The sequence below is a fragment of the Podarcis filfolensis genome (assembly GCF_964270895.1).
Source record: "Podarcis filfolensis genome assembly, chromosome: 3".
NCBI classification, from domain to species: Eukaryota; Metazoa; Chordata; class Lepidosauria; order Squamata; family Lacertidae; genus Podarcis; species Podarcis filfolensis.
In genome coordinates, this window is record NC_139606.1 from 85,910,545 (window position 1) to 85,923,348 (window position 12,804).

The following is a 12,804-nucleotide window of genomic DNA, read 5'->3' on the forward strand; positions in this document are numbered from 1 at the left end:
TTACTGTTGTCTCAGTTGTTCATACAGCAGTGCGTGATTGCCTCTAAAGAAATAAGCATAGAAATCTTGCTTCCTGACAATCTTTTGGAAAACATTAAGAGCCATAGATATAAAATTGCAGTTTTTCTCGGAGATGAAGTGAAATTTAAGTGAAATTTGTATTTAAGTTTGATTAAGAAAGTTAAGCACTGTGTAACATTTTCTTCCTTTTAAAAATATTTCCAGTCCATCAATCTTTTGGAAGGCTTGATACCATCAAAGGAAGAAGGTGGTATTGCATGCTTGGCACATCTTCACAAATTATTTGTGTTTGGCCTGATGTGGAGTTTAGGTTCCCTCTTAGAACTGGAAAGCAGGGAAAAGCTGGAAGCCTTTTTAAGAAGCCATGAGAGCAAAATAGATTTGCCACAAATTCCTAAAGGTGCTTCAGAGACAATGTATGAGTACTACGTTGCTGATTATGGTAAGTGAAAAAGCAGTGCAATGCGCTTTAATAATTAAGTGCACAAACCTCCAGTACTGGAGATGTCCTTTCCAGCGTGTCGCTAAACTTCCAAAGGAAGGCTATTATATTTGGCCATAACGAATATGTAATAATGAATGAGGACTAATGAACTGAAATACAGCTAAGGTGAGATGGTGGCTCTGTACAGGCGCGTGACTGCCTACGTGCAGGTCCTTTCGGACCCGGAAGAGGGTGGGGTGAGCTTATGTGCACTCTGCTGACACATGCGGGGACCAGGAACAGAACTCCACTGCATCAGTGAGAGGTGGCAGCAACAGGGGAAGGTCACTTTGATTTCCCCGAAACACAACTGAAATTTACATATTTACTGAAATAAGTAAATAAAATGGTGGCTCCTGATACTGTTAGTGCTCTGAGTTTCGACTCTTCCGAAATTCTTTCTCCTCTCTGAAGCATAACAGAATTTTGACAAAAGCTTGCAGATTCCTCTGCATCATTTCATGCCAGCCCTACTTCAGACCTTGGCCTTTTAACTCACAAAGGGCTGTAAAGAGGGCAAGATGATGTGCTGGAGTGGGGGCCTGAGGGAGATTAGCAGTATAAACCTGCTCCCTCTCTCTTGCGTGTGTGCATGCAATTATTTACATGTAAGTAATCTGAATGCCTGAACAGGGCTCTAGTGTTCGATGGATGAGCTCAGCTCGCTGATGGCTGAGTTTTGATTGTTAAGACTTCTTTCCTAAAAGAAGCAGAATTAGAGAGTGTAAAGCTTTCTTTTTATTTCTTGCCATTCTTCCTTACAGTGATCACTACGGAGCGAATGAACTTTATTCTGAATCCACCAGTGACTCAAAATCACCTATGTGATAACACTCTGGAGATTCATGTGACTGAGCATAATAGTATGAGAAAAGATGTTGGCTTCTTTTAATTCACGAAGGCTTTTGATCCCATGTAGAATAGGTCCAATGGGTTCTGTGTCATCCCTTGTCCCCTAGGAAGTACTGTGGAGTTGCTGGTAAAAGAAGTGAAATAATTAGAGCTCTTCCACCATTGTTTTGCTACTTTTAGGTGACTGGGATCATTGGAATAAAAAAGTTCAGGAATACGTTTATCCAACAGACAGTGTTCCCGAATATGCATCTATTCTGGTTCCAAATGTTGACAATGTCAGAACCCAGTTTTTAATGGATACCATAGCAAAACAACACAAAGTAAGTGCATATTTTCTCTGCAAAATGTGAGTAGGTAATGTCTTTTTATGCCCAAACTACCTTATTATCTATATGTCCTTTTATGTCTGTGATTAACAGTAGCAACACAGACTGTTGTAGACACAAAAAATGTGCCTCTGCTTGATTAAAAATAAATAAATGCCCTAATGCAGCCGCTGTGACCCACCTTATGCTTCAGCAGTGGCTATTCTGGGGTTTGCAGTAGGGAGGAGGGGACCGGGAAGCCCCTTTTGAATATGTGGCCTTTTGCTCAATATAGGTCTAACTCCAAACAATGATTTATAGGGCAGGGGTGGCTAATCGGTTTGGTGTGCAGATTTGCCCTCCCCTCAAGCAGTCCCCCCCCCACTCAACTTAACCCCACCCCCAATTTTGGCTGCAGCAACAATAAATAAATAAAATTTAAGCAGTCACAGCTCTCAATAGAAAATGCCCATATCCAATCCTAACTGAATGATGATTTAGCAATTATTGTTTCCAAAGGGAGTTAGCAATGAGCAAAGGGATTGTGTTGTCCTTCCTTCCCCTTTTCTTTCCCATAAAAATGTATTGATTTTTGCCATTTATATTTTGGTAAGGGCTGAAGCCTGAATAGAATGTGAAAGTAAATAGTAGGTTAGAAAGAAAACCAACATAATTATAGTAAAATTTCTGTTTCAAACCATTTTTGTGCAGTGAATTAGCTTTATTATACAAGCCTGATAATAAATTGGCATAACATTGTTGCAGGCCGTGTTGCTTATTGGTGAGCAAGGAACAGCAAAGACTGTAATGATTAAAGGTTATTTAAAAAAGTACGATCCTGAAGAACATTTATCAAAATGTTTAAACTTTTCCTCAGCAACAGAACCTGGAATGTTTCAGGTAAGCTGTTCTACGTGATGTGCTTGCAGAAATATTTAAAATGCTTTGCAATAATCTTAAGTGTAGCTGCCTTGAGCCCTGGTTCTGAGGGGAGGCGAAAACGGATAAGAATGAATGAATGAATGAATGCAAACCCTGATCTTGTTCTCTGTTTTTAACACCAAGTTCCAACAATATTCATGCTCCCAAGTTATTTGGGAACTTATCTGAGAACTTACATAAATTGGAAAACACATTTTAAGAATGTTTTTTTTAAAACAAACAAACAAACAAGAATTTGTAAACTACTTTGGTGATTACTTACATATTTTCCCCTCTTTTTGTGTTCTTTAATTGTTAAGAGGACAATAGAAAGTTATGTGGACAAACGGATGGGAAGTACCTATGGACCGCCAAATGGCAGAAAAATGACAATATTCATTGATGATATTAACATGCCAATTATTAATGAATGGGGAGATCAGGTAGAGTTATAAAATTGTGCATAGTAATATCGCTAAGTACTGCTTCGGTCTGTAATGTCGTCAGTAAAAGTCTGGTGTACTGTGACCTTGGGGAAAGGGCACATCAAAGGTTGCATGTTCCATGCCTTCCATGGCATAGAGGTCAAAAAAGGAAAAAAAATGGTAGCTCTTCAGAGTGCCCAAGTCAACCTAGCCCAGTGTCCCCAGGAGGAAGCCCCAAACCTCAGGAACAGTCTCCCAAAGCCCAGAGCTGCCTCAGGATTCCATGGAAGGCTCTTCCCAAAGAAGAGTATTGAACTTCAGTGCCTTGGGCAGGCTTAAATCCAGGGCTCCTATGCCTCCCCAAAGGAGCAGGGGTGGGTGGGTTAGAGGGGGAGGCTAGCGGCTGTTGGTAGTGCCTGTTCAGTCATGCCCGATGGGGTTTAGGGAAACAGCCTACAGAAGGCTCCCCACAGGGAAGCAAGGACCATATCTCCCCAATCTCTGTAGAAGAGCCTCAGTTAGGAATCCAGCTTGCCCAGCCTGTTCCCTGTGTCTTCACTGGGTTTTGTCCTTCTCTCTGAGGCTTTTTATACCCTCCCTGTCTCCCCTCCCTTCATTCTTCCTAAGGCACAGCAACCAGGCTCCTTCTCCACCATCAGAAAACTGATGGAGAATGTCCACCCTTCTTCTCCACATGTGGAGCCTCCTGGCGACAATCATAAAGTTATTTCTAATGATGGTTGCAATTGCCTTTTTTGTAATTTGAATCTACACTGGTACCTCGGGTTACAAACACTTCAGGTTACAGACTCCGCTAACCCAGAAGTAGTACCTCGGGTTAAGAACTTTACCTCAGGATGAGGACAGAAATTGTGCCAGCAGCGGGGCGGCAGCAGGAAGCGCCATTAGCTAAAGTGGTACCTCATGTTAAGAGTGGTTTCAGGTTAAGAACGGACCTTCAGAACGAATTAAGTTCGTAACCAGAGGTACCACTGTACTGATTCAGAGGTTGGTGCCTGATAGTGTGGATTAGGGCCAACTTAAGGGGCTAGGTACCAGCAAAGGACAAATGAACCCTGACTGCCCATCACATCTGGATTCAATCCGGCTGCAGGTGCAGTTTTGGGACTGAATCATCCTAGGTTGCCTTAATGTATAATGAACTGTTAGCATTTTTTTGCTAACACGATGCGACATGGCCTGATTCAGCCAACAGAAATTTAAGCACCATGTAAATTTTATTGATTTAAATAGGACAAAAGCATATTGTCAAGTGTAGCATATTTCATACTTTACCCTATGTCTAGAATAAAGTAACAAATTATTTGGCTAAATTAGCAGGAGTATATCTCTGGTATTTTGTTTTCAATGAATGGTTAACATTTCTTCTATTAATTCCATAGGTAACAAATGAAATAGTGAGGCAGATGATGGAAATGGAAGGAATGTACAGTTTGGATAAACCTGGAGATTTTACTACGATTGTTGATGTGCAGTTAATAGCAGCAATGATTCACCCAGGAGGCGGTCGAAATGATATCCCACAGCGCTTAAAAAGGCAGTTTACGGTTTTTAACTGCACTCTGCCAACCAATGCATCCATAGACAAAATCTTTGGTATATGTTTTTCTAGTACTTTCAAATTGAATTTGTTTTATATTAATTGTCTAGGTTGCCCCTGTGTAGAATGTAAATTCCTTTCTCTATTTCTTGAAGCAACAGAGATCCTAAAAAAAAAATGACTTAAAAAAACAACCACCAAGTATTACAGACGTTACATAAAACTACAGTTAAGGCCATTCTGTATAAAATCATTTGAATGCCTAGGCAAGCAGAAAAGTATTAACTTATTTATTTGTTATATAGGTTTTATGCTACGTTCTTCCTTCAAGATAGTAGCACTGGAGTGTTCACAACATAAAATATATTTTAATATTCATTCATTTCTACTCTGTTGCTTCCTATGAAACATCTCAAAGCTATCTTTCTAATTTCATGTATACAAACAATTTCTACAAATGTCTATTTGTTCAAATAGGTATCAAAATGAGACCTGTGATTGTGAGATTTATGTTCAAAAGTAGTCAGGGCAGTGAGATCGTCAGACCACAAAGTAGTGGATGGGGGCGAGAGCTCACCCTCCCAGCCTTGAAGTATAGGATAACTCTCTTGGCAGTCTTAAGGGCTTGCACGATCCGCTTTCATTGCCCATCTGTTCATCACTTTCGTATAAAAAGACTGTTTCAAGTCCAACACAGATAAAAGACTGGGATAAACACTTAAAAGTTACATTGAAAGACAGAGGGTCTTCAACAGGCACTGATACAACACTAGAGATGTTGCCTGTCTGATACATAATGGGAAATATGAACACATACAAAAAGGCAGTCGAAACTCAAAAACATTTGAAACACAAGCAGCATCTAGCTTGGCACCTCAAACTATTTTTTTCCATTAATTTTTTATTAAATTTCTGTTTTACATTTTAGAAAGGCACCTAAAACTTATTAGTGAAAATAAATGTTCTAGAGATATAGTGCCACTACCATAAGCACATTTCTACATTAAATAATTCGTTATGAGATAGATTTTTGCTTGTACAATAAGTTATAACATAAGTCATTTATAATGTCCACTGCTTAGTATCTTCCTTCTTTCTGAAGCCGTATCATTGCTCTGCTGCATTTTGTAGTCAAATCAATCCATCAGCTGAACTTAGTATTAGTAATACCATACAACCAAAGGAGAAACCAGTGAAGTTTACAAACACATACACACTGCAAGAAACTGATGCAATGAAATGCTTGACTTCTCTTTGATTTCTCTTGCATCAAAACAGTAGCTATTGACTTGTCTAAAGTTAAGTACAGCTGTAGATTGTTCCTGGAGATGTATGTTTAGCATTCAGCCCTCCATGAGAATCTATAATTTTGGAGTCATTTTAAGGTTATTAATATACTGTTATTTTTCAGGGATAATTGGCTGTGGATACTTTCATTCATGTAGACATTTCAAGCCTGAAGTATGTGAAATGATACCAAAATTAGTGTCAGCAGGCAGAATCTTGTGGCAGTGGACTAAGGTAAAGATGAGCATAATTATTTGAAAAATATTCCCTATTTATGGGTTTAACACAGGATTAAAATCTGCTCATATATTGCCTGTAGTATATATGTTCTGTAAGGTTCCCATGGTTGGAAGGAATGGAGTTGACTGGGGAAGAAACTATCCGTGCATCCATTCTTAGTTCTAGATGAGCAGATCATAGAATTGTAGAGTTGGAAGGGACCCCAAGAGTCATGTAGTTCAACCCTCTGTGATGCAGGAATCAATGCTGAAAATAACATACAGCCTGGAGCTAATATTTCGTTATTTCTTCTGATCACATTTTAATGGGAAATTGTGGTTGCAAAACTAGAATTTGCATATTGAATTGGAATTCTTGACCTCAAAATTCCCATCAGCCACCATCAAAGAGGCAGGCAGTTTCCACTCAAGCCATTCTCTTATTTTGCTTGTTTTTAGCGTGAGTGTTGTAGGGCTGCTTTGAACTTCTTAGTTGTCTGAAACTCATGAAGAAGTTGTCCCACACTCTGCATAGAATCACCCAAGGGAAGCTTCAGATTTGCTCAAATGCATGAAAAACATATCACTTTCTAGGTGTTGCTGGATTCCAGCTCACATCATCCCCAACTATTGGCCATGCTGGCTAGGGCTGGTGAATGCTGAAGTCGAACAGCACATGGAGGGACACAAATGGTCCTTTCTGTTACATAAACAAGTCCATGTTCACAGTGTTTATTGCTGGCTTCATTTCCTACTCCCTGCCAAAAGGATCTATGCTCCAGGTATCATTTATCCTGTGAATGCAGAGGTGAGGAGAACTCCACTAGATCCTGTCACAGCTCAAGATTCCAAGTGCCTCTGGCTCATTGATGGTTGGTAGTTGGAGACCCATTGTGGTGTAGTGGTTATAGTGTTGTACAAAGACCCTGGAGCCTAGGGTTCGAATCCCCACTCAGCCGTGAAGCTCAGAGTGACCTTGGGCCAATCAACAACTTTCAGCTTAACCTACCTCAGGATTGTTGCAAGGATAAAATTAGGTGGGGGAACCATGTATGCCACCATGAGGTAATGGAAGGAAATGTGAGGTCCATAATACAGTAAAATAAATTCCCTTTACTGCCCTTATGAGGTTTGCCATTTAAAAAACAAACCAAACCTGTAGACCTCAGTGCAGGCCCTGTTTTATTTTTTATGCTTGTTCATATGCTTTTGCTTTAGGTGAAAATGTTGCCCACACCATCCAAATTTCATTACATCTTCAATCTGAGAGATCTTTCCAGAATTTGGCAAGGAATGTTAACTATAAAATCAGAAGAATGTACGGACCTCAGGACTCTCCTGTCGCTATTTAAACATGAATGCACGAGAGTAATTGCTGACAGGTATGAGCATTATATTATTTACTGAAGAATTACAAACACTGAGATGAAGTCATGCCAGTGTGACATTGTGTTCAGCTATCTTGATTCAAAATGGCTCCCGGCACCCAAGCAGTGATGAAGCCTTTCACCCCCACCTTGGGAACCCTTGTGCTGAGTTTGGTGACACTATCTCAAGAGGCTGCTGAACCTATAGAGGATGAATGGAGAAATAGTTTCCCAAAATATATAGTAGATCTAATCCACAGCTGAGGGACACCCACACCCACATAAATCTTTAGCCATCTTTTCACTCTTCTACAGCGGAAACTTTCTATTCATCATAGAATTGTGTCTTCTAGATTTGTTTGTGAAGAAGATGAAGCTTGGTTTGAAAGAAACTTTTCTAGAGTTATTGAAGAACATGTAGATTCAGAACTGGTACCAATAATTGAAGAAGAACCGTATCTTGTTGATTTTTTACGGGATATGCCTGAGCCAACTGGTGAAGAGCCTGAAGATTTTGTGTTTGAAGCACCAAAAATTTATGAATTGGTATTTATTTACTTAATTCCAAACCCCTCCTTTATTGGGTTCCAACAATAGCATGCTCAGATCTATAATGGATACCTATACAAGGACCAGCATGGGGACTCTCAGGCCCCAGGATCAAATGCAGACCTCCAAGCCTCTCTGTCCCCAAAGACTGTCCATAGGCCATGCCCCTCACTTACTGGCCCTGCTATGTCCTCTCCTGGAGTGCTTTAGCTTTATGAATGTACTTGGACTGAATGCCTTTGGACTGTGGAAGTCTGACCATGAGGGAATGCAGCCTTTGGGCTGAAAAATGTTCCCTACTCTTGACTATAAATAATACCAAATGTTGCTAATATTGCGGATTATTGCTAGAGGAAATTCAGAGTTAGAACCGGATGAATCGGGGGGTGGGGAGGGGATGAGAAAGACGTATTATGCTGCTTTTTTTTATTTGCCTGTAATGGAATGCAACAAGGGTGAGGAAGGCAGGCAGGGGCAACACCGGGACTTCTTGCACTCAGACTTTTTCCTCCTGCACCCACATAGGGCCAACAGACACCAACTGCCCTGCTGAAATGAAGAAGACGTTGTGGGACACAGGCAAAGACAATATCTGGGGCTGCACCAGTCAGACAATTGCCCACCTGCCCCACTTAAAACCGACTTACAACAGTTGTCCTGTGGGGAAGAATACGGGAGAATGTTAGCTCCTTCCCTGTGAGGCTGGTTGTTTCATTTTGTAGCATGTGGTTCTGGGTGTTTTTGTTGCATTTCATAACAGGTTTTTAGCTGCTTTAAAGACTCTTTTTGAAAAGTGGGGTATAAGTCAAACTAAATAAATTGAGGTAGGTAGCCATGTTGGTCTGCCATAGCCGAAACAAAATAAAAAAATTCCTTCCAGTAGCACCTTAGAGACCAACTTAGTTTGTTATTGGTATGAGCTTTTTATGCATGCACACGAAAGCTCATACCAATAGCAAACTTAGTTGGTCTCTAAGGTGCTACTGGAAGGAATTTTTTTATTAAATAAATTGAGTAAAACTGATGCTCTGTATGGTAGATAGCAGAATATTGTAGATCAGGATAGGCAAGGCACTGGGAGCCACATCAAAAACAGATCACAAGCTTGAGGGTGACTGGTAGCTTTTCATATTCATTTGTGTTTGATTAACACAATTAATAAACAGTATTTTCATAAGTATGGCTATAGGAAGTTGAACCTATTGCAGCAGTTGTCTGCAGGAGCAGTTGCCAAAACCATTTGTGTGTGTATTAGAAATGATCATACAAAAGAAGTAGAAAACTAAATCTAGAGGCAATCCACTGTTATATACAGCTACTGCTTGGGCTAAATAGCCCGCCCTTAGTGGAATAAACAACATAAACACTTCTCAGATATGGAACTGCCCACGAGTTAAGTCAGTTCTGGGGAATACATATACCTACACCTCCCTGAAATTTGTTTTTGACAAATCCTATCTTGAGAAAAATAAGCTGATATCATATCATTTCTAGGATATGATCTGTGAACAGAATAAATAAATAAATAAAAAATCTGGTAAACCCTTAAGGACATTTTTCAAAGACATATGGTTTTCTTTTATTCATATTTTTTAAAAATGCTTTTACATTAATTTATTGAAACAATTATTTTAGGGGGAAAAGCTATCCTTATTTTCTTCTTTTTTAGATTCCATCTCTTGACTTCTTATCTGACAAACTGCAGTACTATCAGAAGCAGTATAATGAAGCTGTCAGAGGTGGATTCCTGGATTTGGTGTTTTTCAAAGATGCTATAACACATCTTGTTAAGGTCTGAATGCTTATTTAAAGTTATAATCTTCATTTCATTTCCTGCACTGGTGGGAGGAGGGGGAGTCATGACAGAGCAACTACCAGCTCACAGCCAGGAAAAAAGATAGGAATGGTGGCTTTATTTTTCCCTTTTAGCCTGTCCCACTCCTTCCATTGACTCACTCCAGTGAGAAGGAATTTACTACTCCACAGCTAGGTCATGCTGGGAGAATGGCAGTGGGGAGGGTATAGAAAGCTTCAGATCCATGGCTGCCAAAATTCCCATTTCTGGACCTGTCACTGGTGGAGCAGCATTGGAGCATTTTGCCGTAACACCAGGAAGGTCTCTCGTTACACTAATGGAGGACCTTCCTTTTCAGCAGTGGGGCATAAGACTGCTCCCTTAGGAAGCAATTCTAAATATGGGGAGCCAGCAAAAATTATGCCATTTTAGATTAAGTCAGCTTATAGCATACAGCACATAGCATATAGCTACAGCAGATCCAAACTCCATTCAGGAGCGGAACTACTCCTGGTAGTGGAGAAACAAACTTTTAAAATCCAATTTGTGTTACACCATCCTTTTGCCTGTGTAACTTACACCAGGTTGCCAGCTCATGTGACTGAGCTGAATGGGTTTAGGATTCAGTCTAAATCCCCACCTCTGGTCCTGTCCATGCTATTCCCCTAGAGTGCCCTTCATTCATGGCTTAAGAGCCACCAAGTTCAGCTCAACTGTCCAAGCCCCAAGTGAGCTGGGAGGAGGGATTTGGGTCAGCATACATGTGACCAAGTTGGGTCTTAAGCCAGAAACCAGCCAGGTGAGTTGGGGATCCCCCACATCCTAACTTGCTCATCCCAGTTAGTCTAGGGTTAGGACCGTGCCCTTATTTTATCGAAACATTTATGAACTTCCTTTTATCAGTGTCTTGAGACATTTTTCAAAAATTGAAACCAACAAGTAAACAACAAGCAACACAAATAAAATAAGGAACAGGTAGAAGGATAATTTTATTGTCAGGTAGTTTAAAGGTAGTAAAACAGTTTTCAAAAGTCTGGGTGAATGGGGGGAAAGTTTTTGCAAGGAACTGAAAAGAAAACAAAGTTATGCTCAGCTTGTACTGCTCTGGAAAAGGGCATTCTGTAACTGGAAAAGCCTTGAAGATGAAAGCTTCACCTTTGAAGGAGGTGGTATTGGCTGATTACCTCAAAAATGCAGTTGATGCTCCTTTAAAAAAAAAACCAACCCGCTGGAGCACCATATAAGAGAGAATTCTGTTGTCATTGGATATATATTTTTTGCCAAAATTACATGCCATATTAAAATATGCTGCCCTTGTATAAGTAGCGTCTATGGAATTGGTGGAGAGGGGTAGGGAATCTAGAATATTGGGAAGATTTATTAAACTATGCACCATTCAATGGCTCTTTTATAAAAGCTTATTACAAAAATATTTTTGGATAATTATTTAACTTTGTTGACTTTGCATAACGAATTAAGTAGATAATCTCCCCCCCTTTTTTTGTAATGCAGATTTCACGAATAATTCGTACAGCATGTGGGAATGCTTTACTTGTAGGAGTTGGTGGTTCCGGAAAACAGAGTCTTTCCAGGCTAGCCTCTTTTATAGCTGGATATAAAATATTTCAGATAACTTTAACGCGGTGAGAAAAAATACATTTCAAATAAGTGGTTGATGATGTGCTGTTTTCCCTATATAATTAGAAGCTACTGTTTGTATATATACACCATTATATGAGAACATAGAAGATGAGATTCATGGCTAGATGGCCATCATAAAGATAGCTTGGCATATTCATGTGTACATGATGTCACTGATCCTATGGTCTATGACAGGCATGGCCAAACTTGGGCCTCAGATGTTTTTGGACTACAAGTCCCATCATCCCTGACCACTGGTCCTGTTAGCTTGGGATGATGGGAGTTGTAGTCCCAAAACATCTGGAGGCCCAAGTTTGGCCATGCCTGGTCTATGAGGATATAATATAGACAATTTCGTGCTCAACGAAGTTGTATCAAAGTTCATCAATTACTGAAGTGATTGATAATGTTGAAATAATGGTTTATTTCAGAAGTTCCCCTATATGTGTTGGGGTTTCCACTTCACCTGGTTATGGCCCCTCCATGCCCCATAGTATGCCACTCTAAAGGCAGTGCAGATGGTACAATCAGGGTGGCACGATGGGAGGAGAGAGTGTTTCCAATTTTGGCAGGGGGTGTTCTTGCTTTCCTTCCATTCCTTTTTTCTTATTTCAAAACACTTTTAAAGCCGCTTTCGGCTTCCCTGCTCTGAGAGGAATGGCAAAGTCACTAGCTTTCAAAATTGTTTTGAACCAAAAAAAAAAAGGGGGGGAGGGAGAAAAATGGCAAGCACTCTGCTGCAGTTACTAGTCATTTTGAGGGTTGTTGAAGCTGAATTGTAGCCCTTGAAATGGCCACTCCCATTTGTCACTAGTGACTGAGGTGACGGCCTGACAAATCTTCGTTAATTAAGAAACATGGGGGACACAAACTAGTAATTGTAGTCTCCCTTGATTCCGGCCAGAGGAATTTAAGGGTCTTGTGAAAGGTGGTTTTTTGATTTCTTAAAACGGCTTAAGTTGTTTTGCTGTTTGCTTCATTTTGAAATGTGTGTTTAAAATACATTTTTAAGAAGTAGCATGCTCACTATGCAATACAGTGGTACCTCGGGTTAAGTACTTAATTCGTTCCGGAGGTCCGTTCTTAACCTGAAACTTTTCTTAACCTGAAGCACCACTTTAGCTAATGGGGCCTCCCGCTGCTGCCTCGCCGCCGGAGCACGATTTCTGTTCTCATCCTGAAGCAAAGTTCTTAACCCGAGATACTATTTCTGGGTTAGCAGAGTTTGTAACCTGAAGCGTATGTAACCCAAGGTACCACTGTATATTTACACAAGGATGCCCCTCCTAAAAGGGGCAGTCTTTGCTCAGTTAGCTCTTGTTTCCTCTCTCTGCTGGCTTCAGTGATGTAGCCTACTTTTCCGAAGTTAGTGGGT

At 40.3% G+C, this 12,804-nt stretch overlaps 1 protein-coding gene across 3 annotated transcripts in view; it reads left to right on the top strand.

The window, feature by feature from the left end:
- The window catches only part of DNAH8 (dynein axonemal heavy chain 8), a 125,952-nt gene that overhangs the window by 65,229 nt on the left and 47,919 nt on the right, over positions 1–12,804 (top strand). For all 3 annotated transcript variants that reach the window (XM_083604432.1, XM_083604434.1, XM_083604433.1), the window contains 10 exons: positions 226–463; positions 1,538–1,680; positions 2,431–2,565; positions 2,907–3,029; positions 4,415–4,628; positions 5,984–6,093; positions 7,296–7,459; positions 7,798–7,990; positions 9,663–9,785; positions 11,301–11,431. In XM_083604432.1, coding sequence (XP_083460558.1) covers positions 226–463; positions 1,538–1,680; positions 2,431–2,565; positions 2,907–3,029; positions 4,415–4,628; positions 5,984–6,093; positions 7,296–7,459; positions 7,798–7,990; positions 9,663–9,785; positions 11,301–11,431 — 1,574 coding nt within the window. The remainder of the gene's footprint in view (positions 1–225; positions 464–1,537; positions 1,681–2,430; positions 2,566–2,906; positions 3,030–4,414; positions 4,629–5,983; positions 6,094–7,295; positions 7,460–7,797; positions 7,991–9,662; positions 9,786–11,300; positions 11,432–12,804) is intronic.